Here is a 20,095-nt window from a genome sequence, read left to right as displayed (position 1 = left end):
AGATACTTTCACTTCCCTTTTCCCCATTTGGGCGGAGCTGCCTCTGCGTGAGTCAATTCACAAACTTCCTGCTCTGGGCTCAGCAGCTACCCTGACCCAGGCCACACCAACTGGAGGGTTCGGAGGCCACACTTGAGGCCCAGGCGGGGCCCAGGCGGGGCCCAGAGTGGAAAGATGGCTGATGGGGGCAGCGACCTCAGCACCAGGTTAGTCTTCATCTCCCTCCCTTTGAACCTCTCTCTCTGGCCATGGCCTGTTTGCTCCGGTGTCCTTCTAAAGACACTAACCTAAATCTCTACTTTACCTAGTTTCCAAGAAAGCTCACTAGCAACGTAAATAAAGTAGAGGACTAGGCAATGAGGAAATCAGGTTTTCATCTGCACACATGGCTTTCCTGTTTTGTCATGCTGCTCAGACAGAGGCCCGTCTGAAGTCCCAGGGTTTTAGGACAGGGATTTGTTTTTTGTTCATGACCTCTGAACTTTCTCGTTTCCCTCAGGCGTCCCCTACTTTCACGAGCCATTTCAAAGAAGGCAGTTGAGAAAACATAAAGTTCAGGGGAAACATCTGACAGGTTCAAACACTGGGTGCTACGGTCTCACACCTGTCCTGTGAACAGGCTTCTGTCAGCGCCTGCGCCATTCCTGTCTCTGGCTGGGGGGGTTTCTTCCTCATCATCATGACCAAAGGAAGTAAAAGGGAAGAGAAAGGCCCAGACCGCCAAAGAGTAGTGCAGGCTCAGTATTTTTGTCTTTACTTTGATTTTCTGTTCTGGAATGGGTTATGCCTCGGACAAACAAACAAAAAGAAAAAGAAAAAGGTGGTGAGGAGGGAGGTAGAAATCCTATCTTACTCTCTAGCATTGCGTCAGAAATGATATTACTTAATATTTTTAGTTAATGTATTGTTTAATACAAAAGGAATACATTATACATTCTTGTTCATAAAATTTTACGCCAAATGAAGGTATGTAGAGGGAAAAATTCCTGTTTACTGCCTACCCCAATGCAGCTTCTAATCTGTGTCCTATTAAGTGTTTCAGGCACAGCCTTTCAGATCGTTTTCTACGTATTTCCATGTATAGCTTATTTTCCTATATATGCACTCTGTGCTTTGTGTTTTTAATAAATGGGATTATATTGTATATGCTGTTTTGCATTTTTCATTTTCTCTTATTTTAAGAGTGAAGATCCTAGAGATCACCTTAATAATCATATAGATCTACTTCATTCTTTTTTAAAAATGTTTTTTTTTTTTTTAATTTATTTTTGAGACAGAAAGAGAGAGAGCATGAGCAGGGGAGGGGCAGAGAGAGAGGGAGACACAGAATCCGAAGCAGGCTCCAGGCTCTGAGCTGTCCGCACAGGGCTCGAACTCCTGGACTGTGAGATCATGACCTGAGCTGAAGTCGGATGCCCAACCGACTGAGCCACCCAGGTGCTCCATACTTCATTCTTTTTAAGAGCTATTGTAATAGCCATTGCTATCCCATAGAATCGATATGCCATAATTTTTAAATCCTCCCCCACTCCCCATTGATGGACAATTTAGGTCATATTTGATTGTTCACTTTACCAACAAGCTATGATAAGAATAATCTATTTCCTTATATTTTTGCACGCTTATGAGTATCTGTCTTGTGTCAACAACCCAAAACGTGGAATCGTGGAGGCAGAGGTTACTAATATTTACTTGTCTATAGATCCTGCCAAATTGCCTTTCTAAGTAGCTGACCCGATATGTTCTCTTAACAACATCAAATGAGATAAACCATCTCCCCATGCCCAACCTTTGCAAAGGTGCTGGATAAGGAGCTGCACCTTCTTTTAATGTGCATTTTCCCAATTACAGGGGGAGGTTGGACAGTTTTTCATGTTTATTGGCCATCTGCCTCTTTTGTGAATTGCTGCTTTATTTATGGCCGATGTTATTCCGTTGACATGACTGTCCTTTCTTTGATGAAAAGGGAGAGTTTGCTAAATATTCTGAAAGGTATATACTCTCCTTGTCTTTGAACTCTGTTTATGGTGACTTTATCTTGTTAAAGCTGACAATGTACAATATAGACTTATTATAGTATTGATTTTATGAGCTAGATGCACCCTCGTTGTTATAAATAATTAAAGTGAACCAAAAATTACTGATGAATTCCACTCTTTTTTTTTTTTTTTTTTTTTTTTTTTTTAAATTTATTTTTGGGACAGAGAGAGACAGAGCATGAACGGGGGAGGGGCAGAGAGAGAGGGAGACACAGAATCGGAAACAGGCTCCAGGCTCCGAGCCATCAGCCCAGAGCCTGACGCGGGGCTCGAACTCACGGACCGCGAGATCGTGACCTGGCTGAAGTCGGACGCTTAACCGACTGCGCCACCCAGGCGCCCCTGAATTCCACTCTTTAACCACAGTTCTTGTGTTCTTAAGACGGCAGATTCAACTCTGTCTTCATTGCACAGGAAGTTTCTTCTCTCACATCTCCAAAACGTTTCCTTTTTCAATTTGGGGGCAAAGTGATTCTTCCACTGAAGCAATGCTAGCCTTCACAGCTTTTATCTGCCCCCTAAATTTTCACCTCTTTCACTTTTTAACTTTCTGCTCAGAATGGTGGTCTCAAACTTTTCTTCCACAACAATTATTTTTTAAGTAGCTTTTTCATTTCTTGTTATTTCTATTTTTTGTAAAGTTGGTTGTGGTTTTTTTTTTTTTTTGGAGGGGGGACAGATGAGGGATCTGAATTTGTCTCTAGATCTCTGCAGGCTCCACTGTAAGCTACATTTTGTTTTTTGGTTTGTATATATATATATACACACACACACACACCATCCCATCTTCAGGCTCTTGCTTGATCGATTGAGGCTTTTGGATGATTGTAAGTGCTTTGGGGATTTTTTTCTTCATCCCCTGGGTTGTTCTTCCAGGTTGATTCTGTCAGCAGTTTGGTTTCAGTGCTGTTTTTACTTGCTTTCTCCCAGGCCTGTGGTGGTTTTATAGCCTATGTCACTCGTGATGGACCCCCCCCCCCCCAACCTCTGCTATACACAGACTTGATCTCGGTGAATGTTTTTTCCCCCCAAATGTCTCATCTTATCTGAGACTGAATTGCTTCCCATCTGATCTACGGTTGAAAGGCTCTAATTTGATTCTTATCAAAATTTTTTTTTTCCTGAGGAAACTTTTATGAGTTACACTATCCTTTTCCCCTGCTGATCTGCCAACACCACTGTCTTCACTACTCAGTGGTCTTGTATGCAGGGCCCATTTCAAGGGCTCTCTCTTCCAGCATTGGCCTGCACGAGCCTTTTCTTACTCCCCACGCACCACGTTGTCATTGTGACCACGACTTCAGATGAACTTTTGATATCTGTGGCAGTAAATCTTCTTACCTTCCTTTCTTCCAAAGTGGCTTGGCCCTTTGCGTCTCCAAATTGGCTTGTCAATATCTTGCCAGGAATTCATTTAGATCGCGTTGAATCTATAGATCAGTTTGCAGAGGATTGATACCTTTACAATATTGTGTCTTCCATCTCATTACTGTGGTATATGCGTATTACTAATTGAACTAGATTTTCTGATAAAAATTATATTTCTCTCTATAGAGATTCTGCTAGAATTCTGCTAGATTTATTCATAGATACTTGATATCTTTATATCAAATCTACATAATTTAAAATAGGCTGTCTAGCTGCTTGTAACAAAGATACAAAAATAAATGAAAACTTTGCCAAACTCTTTTGAATTCTAATGACATATATATATATGTGTGTGTGTGTGTGTGTATATATGTGGTTTTACATAATGTAAACACAATGACAGTTCTTCTTCTGATCTAATCCTTCTACGTATTACTCCTTTTTCTTGCCTTACTGTGTGTGCTAGGTACTTTGTACATGACAAATACAAGTACTGATGGTAATGATTCCATCTTGATCCTAATTTCAAAGGGAAAGTTTTTATCACTGCACAGTTATGGATGATGTTTGCTGTAGGTTTCTTTTATGAAAAGACTTTATAAAATACTTAGATTAGAGATGTTTTATATTGGCATCTGATATTTTCAACATAGGAGGTGTTTGTAGCCCTGTTTTCTGTTGTTTCTGCTGGTTCTCACAATTTTTTTAAATAAACTTTTAATTTTGGCATAATTTTATGCTTACAGAAAAGTCGCAAAGGCAGTACAGAAGTTTCCGTATTCTGCACACCCAGGCTTATTTCCTGCGACATTATCCTCTTACGTGACTCTGGTTACGTTTTTCAAAAATGAAAAACCAATATTGGTAATGTCAGCGTGAATTAAACCCCGGACTTGTTTTCAGTTTCAACAGATTTTCCATCAACGCACATATTCTGTTTTTAGGATCCAGTCCAGGGCTCCACATTTAATCTAGCCAGCCTGTCACTTATTCCATCTGGTCTGTGACAAGTTCTCAGTCTCGCTTTGTTTTTCATGATCTTAATAGTTTGAAGAGTACTACTGGTCAGGCATTTTGTAGGCTGTTTTTTTTTTCTTTTTGTTTTGTTTTTGTTCTTATTTGGTTAGTTATTTTAGTTTTCTGGGTTTTGGGCATTTTTTTAGTTCTTTTTTTATTTTTATTTTTTGTAGACCATTTAAAAATTTTTTTTAATGTTTGTTTATTTTTGAGACAGAGAGAGACAGAGCATGAACGGGGGAGGGTCAAAGAGAGAGAGACACAGAATCCGAAACAGGCTCCAGGCTCCGAGCTGTCAGCACAGAGCCTGATGCGGGGCTCGAGCTCACAGACTGCGAGATCATGACCTGAGCCTAAGTCGGCCGCTTAACTGACTGAGCCACCCAGGTGCCCCATCTTGTAGACCATTTTTAAATTTTTGTTCATCTTTATGTTTTTCTCATGATTAGACTGAGGTTGAGGGTTTTTTGAGAGAATACCACAGAAGTGAAGTGCCCTTCTCATCACATCATATCTGGGGATATAGCCAACCTGACTTACCACCAGGGAAGTTGACCTTGATTATTTAATTAGGGTGGCATTTGCCAGGCTCCTCCATTGTAAAGTTACCATTTTCCCCTTTCCACAAAGGGGTAAATTTTCTTCTGATTACAAAGATCATTTTGCTGGGTGTTTTTGTGTATTAGCATTGTACTGGGGAAATTATTTGTAGGTAAATCAAGGACTGCAATGAAGGTTTGGAAAGGGTTTCTGTTTGCCAAACCCAGGTGTCTCTGAAAACTCTTGAACATGGGTCAGCGTCTGAGAGCACCTGGGTGAAGCCAGGTGGTTCTCTGGGAGTGCCATTATTCCAGGCTACAGCTGCCCCCTTCATGGAATTCTCACTGGGAAGATGTGGTGGTGGTAGCTGGGACTCCCGCTGGACCCTCCATCTTTTTGTTTGTTTGTTTGTTTGTTTGTTTGTTTGTTTGTTTTTGAGAGAGAGAAACAGAGAGTGAGCGGGGAAGAGCAGAGAGAGAGGCAGAGACAGAGAATCCCAAGCAGGCTCCACATTGTCAGCTCAGAGCCTGTTGCGGGGCTTGAACTCGTGAGCTGTGAGATCATGATCAAAGCCAAAACCAAGAATCTTACGCTTAACCCACTGAGCCATCCAGGCACCCCTGGACCCTCCATCTTGTATGGACTCTAGACTTCATTTCTGTCCCTCTCTCCCCTTAAAGCTGTCAGACCTGAGGTTCTGATTCTCTAGGATCAGCAAATGCCCCTAAGTCAAAAGTGGCTCTCTGCTTGCCTGCCTCTCTGGTCTCTTCTTTCACTTTACTTCCTCCTGGTGAAGCCTCACCATACATAGTTTCATGTCTTCAGTAACATTCTTAGATGCTTTTCTCAACTTTTACGGTCTTTCCAACAGAAATCTGTATGGCTTGTGTGAGTTGGGGAAGATTGGAGTTTTTGAATCCTGCACCACACCAGGAACTTCCAGTCATTGATTGATTGGTTGATTAACTGGCAGTTTTCAAAGTTTATTGCTTGACGTTTGGTTGTGACTCACGAAGTTTTTCTCTGAATGCTTTTAAGATTTTTCTCTTAGAATGTATACTGTAATGAGTCTAGTTTCGTTTAAAAATTTTTTTTTTAATTTTTTGTTTTTGTTTTGCGTTTATCCTTTTGGGGTTTCCAGACCTTGAGTTTGTGAGTTGATGTCTTTTGGTTTTTGTTAATTGGGGTTTGTTTTTTGTTTTAATCAAAGGATAGTTGACATACAATGTTATATTAGTTTCAGGTGTACAACAGAGTGATTCAACATGTGTATACATTATGAAATGATCACCACAGTAAGTTTAGTTACCATCTGTCACCAAACAAAATTATTATAATATTACTGGCTCTATTCCCTGTGCTGTACTTTACATCCCTTGATTTACTTATTTTATAACTGGAAGTTTGTACCTCTTAATCCCCTTCACCTGTTTTGCCCATTCCCCTACTTACCTCCTCTCTGGCAGTCATCATTTTGTTCCCTGTATGTATGAGTCTGTTTCTGTTTTGTTTTGTTTATTCATTTATTTTTTAGATTCCACACATAAATGAAATCATTTAGTATTTGTCTTTCTCTGACTTGTTTTACTTAACATAATACCTTCTAAGTCACCCGCCATTGCAAATGACAAGATTTCCTTCTTTTTTTATGGCTGAGTAATATTACACACACACACACACGCGCACACACGCACGCACACCACATGTTCCTTAATCATTCATCTATTGATGGAAACAGGTTGCTTCTCCATCTTGGCGATCATAAAGAGTACTTCAATGAACCTAGGGTGCATGTATCTTTTTGAATTACTGTTTTCATTTTGTTCAGATAAATACCCAGAAGTAGACTGCTGGATCATATGGTATGTCTATTTTTAATTTTTTGAGGAACCTCCATACTGCTTTTACATAATGGCTGCACCGGTTTGCATTCCCACCAACAGGGTACAAGTTGGTTTTTTTTTTTTTCTCCACATCCTTGCCAACACTTGTTATTTGTCTTTTTGATTCCAGCCATTCTGACAGATGTGAGGTGATATCCCATTGTAGTTTGCTCTTCCTTAATGATGAGTGATGTTGAGCATCTTTTCCTATGTCTGTTTGCCGTCTTTATGTCCTCTTCGAAAAAATGTCCATTCAGGTCCTCTGTCCATTTTTTTAATTGGATTGTTGGGGCTTTTTTGATGTTGAGTTGTAAGAGTTCTTTATGTGTTTTGGATACTAACCCCTTATGGAATATATCATTTGCAAATATCTTCTCCCCTTTAGTAGGCTGACTTTTTATTTTGTTAATGGTGTCTTTCACTGTGCAAAACCTTTTTAGTTTGATGTAGTCCCAGCTGTTTAGTTTTGCTTTTGTTGCCCTTGCCTAAAGAGATCCAAAAAAATACATTGCTAAGAGTTTACTACCTATGTCCAAGAGGTTACTACCTATGTTTTCTTTCAGGAGTCTTATGGTTTTAGGTCTTACATTTAGGTCTTAAAGCCATTTGGGGTTTATTTTTGTGTATGGTGTAAGATAGCAATCCAGTGTCATTCTTTTGCACGTAGCTGTCCGGTTTTCCCAGCACCATTTATTGAAGAGACTGTCTTTTCCCCTTATCCTTGCCTCCTTTGTCATAGTTTACTTAACTGTATAAGTGTGGGTTTATTTTCAAGCTCTCTATTCTGTTCCATCAATTTTTGTGTCTATTTTTGTGCCAGTACCATAATGTTTTGATTATCATAGCTTTGTAGTATATCATGAAATCTGGGATTGTGATGCCTTCAGCTTTGTTTTTCCTTCTCAAAACAAGGATACGTGGGATCCTTTGTGGTTCCATACAAATTTTTGGGTTATTTGTTCTAGTTCTGTGAAAAAAATGTTGTTGGTATTTTAATAAAAATTACATTGAATCTGTATATTGCTTTGGGTAGCATGGAAATTTTAACATTAATTCTTCCAATCCATGACCATAGTATATTTATTTGTGTCATCATCAATTTCTTTCATCAATATCTTATAGTTTTCAGAGTACTGTTCTTTCACCTCCTTGGTTAAGTTTATTCCTGAGTATTTTATTATTTTTGATGCAATTGTATATGGGGTTGTTTTCTTAATTTCTCTTTCTGTTAGTTCATTATTAGTGTAGAGAAAATGCAACAGATTTCTGTATATTAATTTTGTATCCTGAAAATTTACTGAATGTATTTATTAGATTTAATAGTGTTTTTGGTGGTTTTTAGTTTTTTTTCACATATAGTATCATGTCATCTGCAAACAGTGAGTGTTTTACATCTTCTTTACTGATTTGGATGCCTTTTATTTCTTTTTCTTGTCTGATTGCTATAGCTAGGACTTCCAGTACTGTGTTGAATACAAGTGGCAAGATGGAGGGCATCCTTGTCCTGTTCATGATCTTAGAGGAAACACTTTTAACTTTTCCCTATTGGGCATGATGTTAGCTGTGGGTTTGTCATTTATGCCCTTTATTATGCTGAGATGTGTTCACTCTAAACCTACTTTGTTGAGAATTTTTATCATAAATGGATGTTGAGTTTTGTCTAATACTTTTTCTGCATCTGTTGACATGATCATATAACCTGTATCCTTTATTTTATTAATGTGTGTATCATGTAGATCAATTTCCTGATATTGAACCACCCTTGTATCCTTGGAATAAATTCCACTTGAACATGGTGTATTATCTTTTAATGTATTGTTGAATTTGGTTTGCTAATTATTTTTTTTTTTTTAATTTTTTTTTTTTAACGTTTATTCATTTTTGAGACAGAGAGAGACAGAGCATGAACAGGGGAGGGGCAGAGAGAGAGGGAGACACAGAATCTGAAACAGGCTCCAGGCTCTGAGCTGCCAGCACAGAGCCCGACGCGGGGCTCGAACTCATGGACCGCGAGATCGTGACCTGAGCCGAAGTCGGCCGCCTAACCGACTGAGCCACCCAGGCGCCCCTGGTTTGCTAATTATTGAGGATTTTCATTTACTTTGTATTTATCTGGCATTTATAGAAGAAATATAGTAGTCTATTGATGATTTGGGGTGATTTGAAATTTAAAAAAATATATTGAAATGGTTTGTTTAATATGGACATTTTCTGTTTTGTGAAGGATTGCTGGAAATTGTCCATAAAACTGTTTGAAACTGATATTTGTTACTGTTTTTATTTTTTGAGAGAGAGAGAGTGAGCAGGGGAGGGGCCGAGGGAGAAGGAGAGAGGGAGAATCTTAAGCAGACTCCACACCCAGAGCAAAGCCTGACATAGGACTCTGTTCACAACTGTGGGATCATGACCTGAGCAGAAATCAAGAGTCAGATACTTAACTGAATGAGCCATCCAGGTGCCTCTGAAACTGATATTTGTGTGTGTAGGTGTGGGGAGAAAGCAGGGATAGGGTAGGTCTCAAAGTACATTATACATTTATTCTATCACTTTTAATTCTATTTAGTTCTCATGTTGACTGTCAGTTTTGATGATTCATATTGTCCTAAAAAGTAAGCTTTTTTTTCTAGGTTGTCATATTTATTGGTAGAAAATTATACAAGGATTTCTTTTGTAAAGTTTTAATATACAGGGATTTCTTTTGTAAAGTTTTAATATATAAAGATTTCTTTTGTAAAGTTTTAATCTTTTCCTTAACTGCAGACACATCCTTTTCCTCATTCCTAGCATTGTTCATTTATGTCTTTTCTTTTGGTCTCTCTTTTTTTTAATGTTTATTTATATTTGAGAGAGAGAGAGAGAGAGAGAGAGAGAGAGAGAGAGAATGAGTCAGGGAGGGGCAAAGAGAGGGAGACACAGAATCTGAAGCAGGCTCCAGGCTCTGAGCTGTCAGCATAGGTCCCAAAGTGGGGCTTGAATTCACCAACTGTGAGGTCATGACCTGAACTGAGGTCAGTCGCTTAACCGAGTGAGCCACCCAGCCACCCGTCTTTCATTCTCTTGATCAAATTTTCCATTTTGTTGTTCTCTTCAAGGAATCATCTTTTGGTTGTATTGATCCATTACTCTTATTTTTTTTGTTTGAGATTTAATTAAATTCTGCTTTTCTTTATTTTCATATATTTTTTTTCTTTCCTCATTTTTGTCTTCAATTTCCTTGGGGGGTGGAATTTCCTTGATCTCTTTTCTTAATACTTTGATTTAAAACTTAGTTTATTGGGGCGCCTGGGTGGCTCAGTCGGTTGGGTGTCTGACTTCAGGTCATGATCTCACGGTTCGTGGGTTCGTGACTCCGAGCCCCGTGTCGGGCTCTGTTCTGACAGCTCAGAGCCTGGAGCCTGCTTTGGATTCTGTGTCTCCCTCTCTCTCTCTGTCCCTCCTCCGCTCACACTCTGTCTCTCTCTCTCAAAAATAAATCAACATTTAAAAAAATTTAAAACTTAGTTTACTTTTCAGTGTCTCTTGTTTTCTAAAAAAATGTTTCTTAGGCCATGAATGTTTATCTCTTTGCTACTTTGGGTATATCGGTGGTTCTTATATGTTTGTGGCTTTATATGTTTTCATTAGAATTTATTTCTTACTCATCTGTAATTTCTATCCTGATTTTCTCTTTCAACTAAGGACTGTTTGGAAAGAGTTTTAAAATCTTCCCAGTGGATAATATTGAAGGAGTTCCTTTGTCCTGGTTGTTTGTTCTGATCTATGACATGTGTTTAGAAAATGTGTTCCTTAAGATTGTTTTCCATTTCAGAATCTGTTGTTATTTTTCTTGTGGCCTAATGCATGTGATTTTGCAGGTTTTTCATGTTTGAAGGGTAATATAATGTAGTGATTAATATTGTGCTATCTAAGGCCAGCCAGGATGGAGGGTAGGAGCTGAGGGAGTGGGTAGGAAATTTGGGGAGAGGTGTTCCAAACCCTAGCTCTGGCACTACATAGCTGTACAACATGTCCCCTCAATATTTTAAAGATATTTTCATACACATAATGACTTTTACCATGAAGTCTGGTGAAGTGTATATTTTATGAGTATGAAATAACCTTCTACATTCTTTGTAATGCTTTTCAACCTAACTTCCATTTGCTTTTGATTTTAGTTTTGCTACAGAGCACTCTTTACTTTGTGTTTGTTTAATGTGTCTTTTCCAATCCCTTTATTTCCAGTGTTCTTGAGCCATTTTATTTTTTCTATGTCCCTTATAAATAGAATACAGCGTACACAAAAATTAACTCAAATGGATTAAAGACTTGAATGTAAGACCTGAAACCAGAAAATTCCTAGAAGAAAACATAGGTGATAAGCTCCTTGACATTGGTCTTGGTGTTGAATTTTTGCATTTGATTCAAAAGCAAAGGCAACAAAAGCAAAAATAAACAAATGGGATACATTAAATTAAAAAGCTTCTGCACAGCAAAAGAAACCATCAATCAACAATGAAAAGGCAGCCTACTGAATGGGAGAAAATATTTGCAAATCATATGTTCACTAAGGAGTTAATGTATAAGATATATAAAGAACTCAAACAACTCAATAGCAAAAACCCAAGTCTGATTTAAAAATGGGCAAAGGCTCTAAATAGACAGGTTTTTTTTTTTCAAAAAAGAAATAAAAATGACCAATGGACTTATGAAAATATGCCCAACATTACTAATCAGCAGAGAAATGCAAATCCAAACCACAATGAGATATCACCTCACACCTGTCAGAACGGCTATTGCCAAAAAGACAAGAAATAACAAGTGTTGGTGAGGATGTGGAGAAAAGGAAACTTCATGAACAATTAATCAGAATATAAATTAGTACAGCCAGTGTGGAAAACAGTATGGATGTTCCTCAAAAAATGAAAAATAGAGCTATCATATATACGACCCATCAATTCTACTTCTGGGTATTTATCTGAAGAAAACAAAAATGCTAATTTGAAAAGATATATTCAATCCTATGTTCATTGCAACATTATATATGATATAACTACTCTCTATATAATACTACACAATGGAATACTCCTCAGGTATAAAAAAGAAGAAAATCTTGGCACTTGTAACAATGTGGCTGGACCTTGAGGGTATTATGCTCAGTGAAATAAGTCAGAAAAAGACAAATACTATATGATTTCACTTATATGTAGAATCTAAAAAACAAAGAAACAACAAAAACCCTTCATAAGTACAGAGAACAGATCTGTGGTTATTTAGAGAGGATGGGGGTGGGGGTGGACAAAATGGGTGAGGGGACCAATTGCATGGTGATGAGTGGTAATGAAGCTTATTGTGGTGACTTTGTAGTGTATACAAATATCAAATTATTATGTTGTATACCTGAATATAATATCATATGCCAATTTTAGATAAATAAAAAATATATATAGCTGAATTTTATTTCCTATCCAATCTATATATTCTCATATTTTGTGTCACTTTATTCCATTAACATTTATTTTGATCACTAGTATATTTATATTTATTCTTACTCTCTTAGTTATTAATATTTACAAGAATTTCTTCTGGTTCTCTTCTTCTTTCTTACCTGCTTTCTTACCTGCTTTTGAATTGGTGGCATTTCCTTTGCTCCATATTTCCCCCCGATACTTTGGAAGTATTGCCTTTTTTGTTGTTGAAATTTAATTTTTAATAAACATACTTAGGCTTCTATTATTCTCCCAATGCCTGGAGTTATTTAGTACCTTTTTTTAAGCTAAAAACTGGAACTCGATTTTCTTTTCCTCATCCCTCTTCCTATGCCCTCCGTGAAATTTTTGAGTCTGAAAATGTGTTCATTTTACTTTGATACGTGAATGAATGTTTGTGTACGTTTAAAATTAAAGTTCACTTAAATTTTGGTCATTTTTCTTCACTGTCTTCCTGAATTCGGTGTTGCATGGGAAAATTCCAACTTCCATCCAATTTTCATTTCTTGTAGGTAAGTCGCTTTTACTTTCTGTAACCATTATGGTTTGTTTGTTATCCTTGATGTTCTAGATTTCACCATAATACATCTAGGTATGTGTTTTAAATATTCATTCTCTGTACTTGATGAGCCTTTTTAATATAAAGTTCTACCTTTCTCTGACTGATTCATTTCATTTGGCATAATACTCTAGCTCCATCCATGTCATTGCAAATGGCAAGATTTCATTCTTTTTTATGACTAATATTCTATTGTATATATAAACCACATCTTCCTTATCCATTCATCAGTTGATGGACATTTGGGGTTCTATCCATAGTTTTGCTATTGTTGATAATGCACAGAGAAAGACAAATATATGATTTTACTCATATGTGGAATTTTAGAAACAAAACAAACAAACATGGGCGGAGTAACTGGTGGTTACCAGAGAGGAAGTGGGCAGGGGGATTGGTTAAATATGAGGTGGGGATTGGGAAGGGCACTTGTTTTGACGATTACCAGGTATTGTATGTAAGTGTTGAATAACAAAATTCTATACCTGAAACTAATGTATGTTAACTAACTGGAATTTAAATAATAACTTAAAAAAGGAGTTCTAGCTTTCATTCTGAAATTCCCCTCCCCTCTCTTTTTATTTGATTTTGTGTCCTCATTCTTTCTCCTCTCCTTTTAAAATTCCCACTGGCAGAATGTCAAAACATCAGATTTTGCAGTATATCTTATTTTTTTCACACTTGCCAGATCTTCTTTTTTCTTACATTCCAGGAAAAAAATACATCTAATTAACTTTTCTTCAACTGAGTCTATTCAGCTATTAATATGCCTACCTTTATTTTTTAAAGCAGTTTTAATGAGGTATAATTTACATACTATAAAATTCACCTGTTTAAGTGTACAACTTAATTACTTTTAGCAAATCTATAGAGTTCTGCAGCCATCAGCACAATCCAAATTTAGAGCATTTCATTACCTCACAAAGTTTGCAGTTTTTTTGTCATTTGTAGTCAGTCCCTGTTCCTATCCCCCAGCCCCAGGTCACTACTAATCTACTTTCTGTCTCTGTAGATTTCCTTTTTCTGGATATTTCATATAGATGGAATCATACAGTAGGTGGTCTTGCACATCTGGCTTCTACTGAGCATATTTTTAAAAAATGTTTTTTATGTTTATTTATTTTTGACACACAAAGAGAGACAGAGCATGAGCAGGGGAGGGGCAGAGAGAGAGGGAGACACAGAATCCGAAGCAGGCTCCAGGCTCTGAGCTGTCAGCACAGAGCCCGACGCGGGGCTCGAACTCACAGACTGCGGCGAGATCATGACCTGAGCCGAAGTCGGATGCTCAACCGACTGAGCCACCCAGGCGCCCTGTACTGAGCATAATATTTTGAAGTTCATTCATGTTGTAGCATGATTAGTATTTCATTCTTTGTTATTGCTGAGTAATACATACTGGATGGATCTACCACATTTTATTTATCCATTTACCTGTTAATGGACAATTGGAATGTTTCCATTTTTTGACTATTATGGAAATGCTGCCATGAATATTTGCATATTTGTGTGAACATGTTTTCATTTCTAGGTTGATATCTAGGAGGGGAATTATTGGGTCATATGGTAACATTATGCTTTCCCACGAGCAGTGTATAAGGGTTCCCATTTTTCCACAATCTTGCTAATTATGTCTTTGATTATAGCCAAGTCAGTAAGTATGCACTGGTATCTCATTTTGGTTTTAATTTGCTTTTCCCCTAATGACTAATGATGTTGGATATCTTGTTATATATATATAATTATATATATACAATATATATATATAATTATATATATACTATATATATATATAATTATATATATATAAGATATATATATTATATAATCTTGTTATAATATATATAATATATATATTATAAATATATATAATATATATAATATAATATAATATATATTTTAAATATATATATTGTATTATATATATAAATATATATTATTTTAATAGCTATATATATAAATATATATAATTAAAAATATATAAATATATATTAAAAATATATATAAATATAAATTAAATATATATAAAATATAAATATGTATATAAAATATATATATAAAATATATTATATATATTATATATAATATATATTATATTTTATATAATATATATATACTATTTTAATAGCTATTTCTTCAAAATATATATATATTCTTCTCTCTATATATATAATATATAATATATAATATATATTATATACATATTATATATATTATATATATAATATATGTATTATATATATATATTTATTTATATATATGTATATAATAAAATAATTAGACAACCCAATTAAAAGATTGGTTTTAATTGGGTTGTCTAATTATTGAGTTGTAAGAATTCTTTACATATCTGTATACAAATCATTCATTAGAAATATGATTGGCTAATATTTTCTCACAATCTAGGACTAGTTTTTTATTTTCTTAATGGTGTCTTTTGAAACAAAGGATTTAAATTTTGATGAATTCCAATTTATCAGTTTATTCTTTTATGGATCATGCTTTTGTTGTTGTAGCTTCCTTTTTGTCTAACCCCAAATCACATATATTTTCTTTTTTTTTACTTTTATTGTAGATTAAAAAAAATTTTTTATGACTATAATTTATTGTCAAATTGGCTTACATACAACACCCAGTGCTTGTCCCAACACATGCCCTACTCAATGCCCATCACCCAATTTCCCTTTCCCCCACTCCCCCATCCACCCTTAGTTTGTTCTCTGTATTTAATAGTCTCTTGTGGTTTGCCTCCCTCCTTCTCTGTTTGGATCCGTTTTTTTCCCCTTCCTTTCCCCATGGTCTTCTGTTAAGTTTCTCAAGATCCACATGTGAATGAGAACACACGATATCTGTCCTTCTCTGACTGACTTATTTCACTCAGCATAGTACCTTCCAGTTCTAGCCACACTGCTGCAACTGACATGATTTCATTCTTTCTCAGTGCCAAGTAGTATTCCATTGAATATATAGACCACATCTTCTTTATCCATTCATCAGTTGATGGATATTTAGGCTCCTTCCGTAATTTGGCTATTGTTGGAAGCACTGCTATAAACATTGGGGTACATGTGCCCCTATGCATCAGCACTCCTGTATCCCTTGGATAAATTCCTAGTAGTGCTATTCCAGGGTTATAGGGGAGCTCTATTTTTAATTCTTTGAGGAACCTCCACACTGTTTTCCAAATATTTTCTATCTATTTATCATGTTTTCTTGTACACAGGATGCTATATAATCTGTGGGACCCAGTGAAAAATGAGCGTAGGGGGGGGACCCTTGTTCAAAAATCATCATGAATTTCATAACAGTGAAAGCAGGGCATTAAACCAAGCACAAGGCCTTGTGTGAATATGTAGGATGCATGACCCCAAATTTGGTCCTGCTCTTATATTTAGATCTAGGATCCCTTTTGAGTTGATTTTTTGTCTATGGTATGAGGTAAGGGTATAAATTAATCATTCTGTATGTGGGTATTTAAATGTCCTAGCATCATTTGTTGAAAAGACTCTTTTCTCATTGAATTGCCTTGGCACTTTGAAAATCGATTGACCAATAATATAAAGGTTTATTTTTTCACTCTCAATGTATTCCATTGATCTATGTATCTATTTCTATGCCAGTATTGTAACTGTCTTGATTACTGTTAACTTCATAATAAGTCTTAAAATCAGAAAGGATTTTCTGCAAAAGCTCTTTCTGGAATTTTGCTAAGACTTTCACTGAATCTATAGATCAATGAGGGGAGAATTGCTATCTTAAAAATACTGAGTTTTCCAATCCATGAGCATGGAATTTTTCTATTTATTTCGAATCTTAATTTTTCTTACCAATGTTTTGTAGTTTTTAGCATATAAAATTGCTTTTAGTTTGCTAAATTTATTGCTAAATATTTCATTGTTTTCCCTACCTTTATTTTTAAATTAGAAAACTCAATTTTTTTTTAAATTCAAGTTAGTTAGCTTACAATGTAGTCTTGGCTTCAGTAGAACCCAGCGATTCATCTCTTACATATGATACCCAGTGCTCATTCCAACATGTGCCCTCCTTAGTGCCCAGCACCCATTTAACCCATCCCTCATCCACCTCCCCTCCAACAGCCCTCAGTTTGTTCTCTGTATTTAAGAGTCTCTTATGGATTGCCTCCCTCTGTGTTTTTATCTTATTTTTCCTTCCCTTCCTCTATGTTCATCTGTTGCATCTCTCAAATCCCACATATGAGTGAAATCTATGATATCTGTCTTCCTCTGACGGACTTATTTTGCTTTGGTTAATTTTATTATAGAAGCAATATTACCTCATAAGCTGTGAGAGTATTAAATACACTTACTCTAAAGCCTTGCTTCGTTGGCTCTATTATTATTATTTTTTAATAGTAATAACTTCATTTATTTGCCAAACATCCTAACTTATAAATAAGGTACATTCCATAGATGCTTTAGCTCATAAATACACCCAATCTGTTTGGGTTATAATGTAACTAAACTCTTTTTTTTTCCTTTTCTTTTTTTCTTTTTTTTTTCTTTTTTTTATATTTCATTTTTTATTTTTTTAAATTGACATCCAAATTAGTTAGCATATAGTGCAACAATGATTTCAGGAGTAGATTCCTTAGTGCCCCTTACCCATTTAGCCCATCCCCCCTCCCACAACCCCTCCCGTAACCCTCAGTTTGTACTCCATATTTATGAGTCTCTTCTGTTTTGTCCAACTCCCTGTTTTTATATTATTTTTGTTTCCCTTCCCTTATGTTCATCTGTTTTGTCTTTTAAAGTCCTCATATGAATGAAGTCATATGAGTTTTGTCTTTCTCTGACTGACTAATTTCACTTAGCATAATACCCTCCAGTTCCATCCATGTAGTTGCAAATGGCAAGATTTCATTCTTTTTGGTTGCCAAGTAATACTCCATTGTATATATATACCACATTTTCTTCATCCATTCATCCACCGATGGACATTTGGGCTCTTTCCATACTTCAGCTATTATTGGTAGTGCTGCTGTAAACGTTGGGGTGCATGTGTCCCTTCAAAACAGCATACCTGTATCCCTTGGATAAATACCTAGTAGTGCAATTGCTGGGTCATAGGGTAGTTCTATTTTTAAGTTTTTGAGGAACCTCCATACTGTTTTCCAGAGTGGCTGCACCAGTTTGCATTCCCACCAACAATGCAAAAGAGATCCTCTGTCTCCGCATCCTCACCAACATCTGTTGTTGCCTGAGTTGTTAATGTTAGCCATGCTGACAGGTGTCAGGTGATATCTTATTGTGGTTTTGACTTGTATTTCGCTGATAATGAGTGATGTTGAGCATTTTTTCATGTGTCAGTTGGCCATCTGGATGTCTTCTTTGGAGAAGTGTCTATTCATGTCTTTTGCCCCTTTCTTCACTGGATTATTTGTTTTTTGGGTGTTGAGTTTGATAAGTTCTTTATAGATTTTGGATACCAACCCTTTATCTGATATGTCATTTGCAAATATCTTCTCCCATACCGTTGGTTGCCTTTTACTTTTGCTGATTGTTTCCTTCACTGTGCAGAAGCTTTTTATTTTGATGAGGTCCCAGTAGTTCATTTTTGCTTTTGTTTCCCTTGCCTCTGGAGACATGTTGAATAAGAAGTTGCTGTGGACAAGATCAAAGAGGTTTTCGCCTACTTTCTTCTCGAGGATTTTGACAGCTTCCTGTCTTACGTTTAGGTCTTTCATCCATTTTGAGTTTATTTTTGTGTATGGTGTAAGAAAGTGATTCAGGTTCATTCTTCTTCATGCTGCTGTCCAGTTTTCCCAGCAACATTTGCTGAAGAAACTGTCTTTATTCCATTGGGTATTCTTTCCTGCTTTGTCTTCATTCCATTGGATATTCTTTCCTGCTTTGTCAAAGATTAGTTGGCCATATGTTTGTGGGTCCTTTCTAATCTTTGTTGCTTTTGATAGTCATCTTTTCTCCCCTCAGAGAGTCCCCCTTAAAACTTCTTGCAGGGCTGGTTTAGTGGTCACAAACTCCTTTAATTTTTGTTTGTCTGGGAAACTTTTTATCTCTCCTATTTTGAATGACAACCTTGCTGGATAAAGAATTCTTGGCAGCATATTTTTCTGATTTAGCACACTGAATATATCCTGCCACTCCTTTCTGGCCTGCCAAGGTTCTGTGGATAGGTCTGTTGCAAACCTGATCTGTCTTCCCTTGTAGGTTAGGGACTTTTTTTCCCTTGCCACTTTCATGATTCTCTCCTTGCCTGAGTATTTTGTGAATTTGACTATGATATGCCTTGTTGATGGTCGGTTTTTGTTGAATCTAATGGGGGTCCTCTGTGCTTCCTGGATTTTGATGTCTGTCTTTCCCCAGGTTAGGAAAGTTTTCTGCTGTGATTTGCTCACATAACCTTCTATCCCTATTTCTCTCTCTTCCTCTTCTGGGATCCCTATGATTCTGATGTTATTCCTTTTTAACAAGTCACTGATTTCTCTAATTCTTAAATCGTGCTCTTTTGCCTTAATCTCCCTCTTTTTTTCTGCTTCATTATTCTCTATAGGTTTGTCCTCTATATCGCTGATTCTCTGTTCTGCCTTATCCATTCTTGCTGCCACTGCATCCATCCATATTGCAGCTCAGTTATAACATTTTTAATTTCCTTCTGACTATTTTTTACTTCTTTTATCTCTGCAGAAAGGGATTCTAATCTATTTTCAACTCCAGCTAGTATTCTTATTATCATGATTTTAAATTCTGGTTCAGACATCTTGCTTGTATCTGTGTTGGTAAATCCCTGGCTGTCATTTCTTCGTGCTCTTTCTTGTGGTGAATTCCTTCGTTTTGTCATTTTGAAGGGATAAAAGGAATTAATAATGTAGAAAAATTAAAATTTAAAATATTAGAAATTAAAAAATATTAAAATTAAAACACACACACACACACACACACACAAATCTAATAAATGATGCTAGATCCTAGGTGTGTTTTGGTCTGGGTGTTGAAAGTGGTTTGACAGATTAGAGAAAAAAAGGGGGGAAAAAAAGGAAATCTTTGAGAATTTGAAAAAATGAATACACTGAAGTAGACTAAAATTAGATGATGGGAGTGAAATAGAATTTGAAAAAATTTACACAAAAGTAAAAATATAGTAGAAAAAATTAAAAATATTTTTAATAAAAATTAAAAATAAAAATGATTTTTTTCTCTTTCTGTATTCAAGAAAAAAGATATTAAAAAGGGAAAAAATAGAAAAAAA

At 36.1% G+C, this 20,095-nt stretch overlaps 1 protein-coding gene across 6 annotated transcripts in view; it reads left to right on the top strand.

The window, feature by feature from the left end:
- The first annotated feature begins 50 nt into the window (after positions 1 to 50).
- Positions 51 to 20,095, top strand: part of SP100 (SP100 nuclear antigen) — a 99,964-nt gene continuing 79,919 nt past the window's right edge. For 4 of the 6 annotated variants that reach the window (XM_053903889.1, XM_053903885.1, XM_053903882.1 and 1 more), the window contains exon 1: positions 52 to 206. In XM_053903889.1, coding sequence (XP_053759864.1) covers positions 175 to 206 — 32 coding nt within the window. In that variant the 5' untranslated portion in view covers positions 52 to 174. Of the gene's footprint in view, positions 207 to 20,095 lie in introns of all 6 variants that reach the window. The other 2 variants (XM_053903887.1, XM_053903886.1) reach the window with 2 other exon arrangements.

This window comes from Panthera pardus, unplaced genomic scaffold (genome assembly GCF_024362965.1).
Source record: "Panthera pardus isolate Hobbes unplaced genomic scaffold, ASM2436296v1 HiC_scaffold_10, whole genome shotgun sequence".
In the NCBI taxonomy this organism is placed as follows: Eukaryota; Metazoa; Chordata; class Mammalia; order Carnivora; family Felidae; genus Panthera; species Panthera pardus.
The sequence above is the reverse complement of the archived record's forward strand: the minus strand, read 5'-3'. Positions and strand labels throughout refer to the sequence as shown.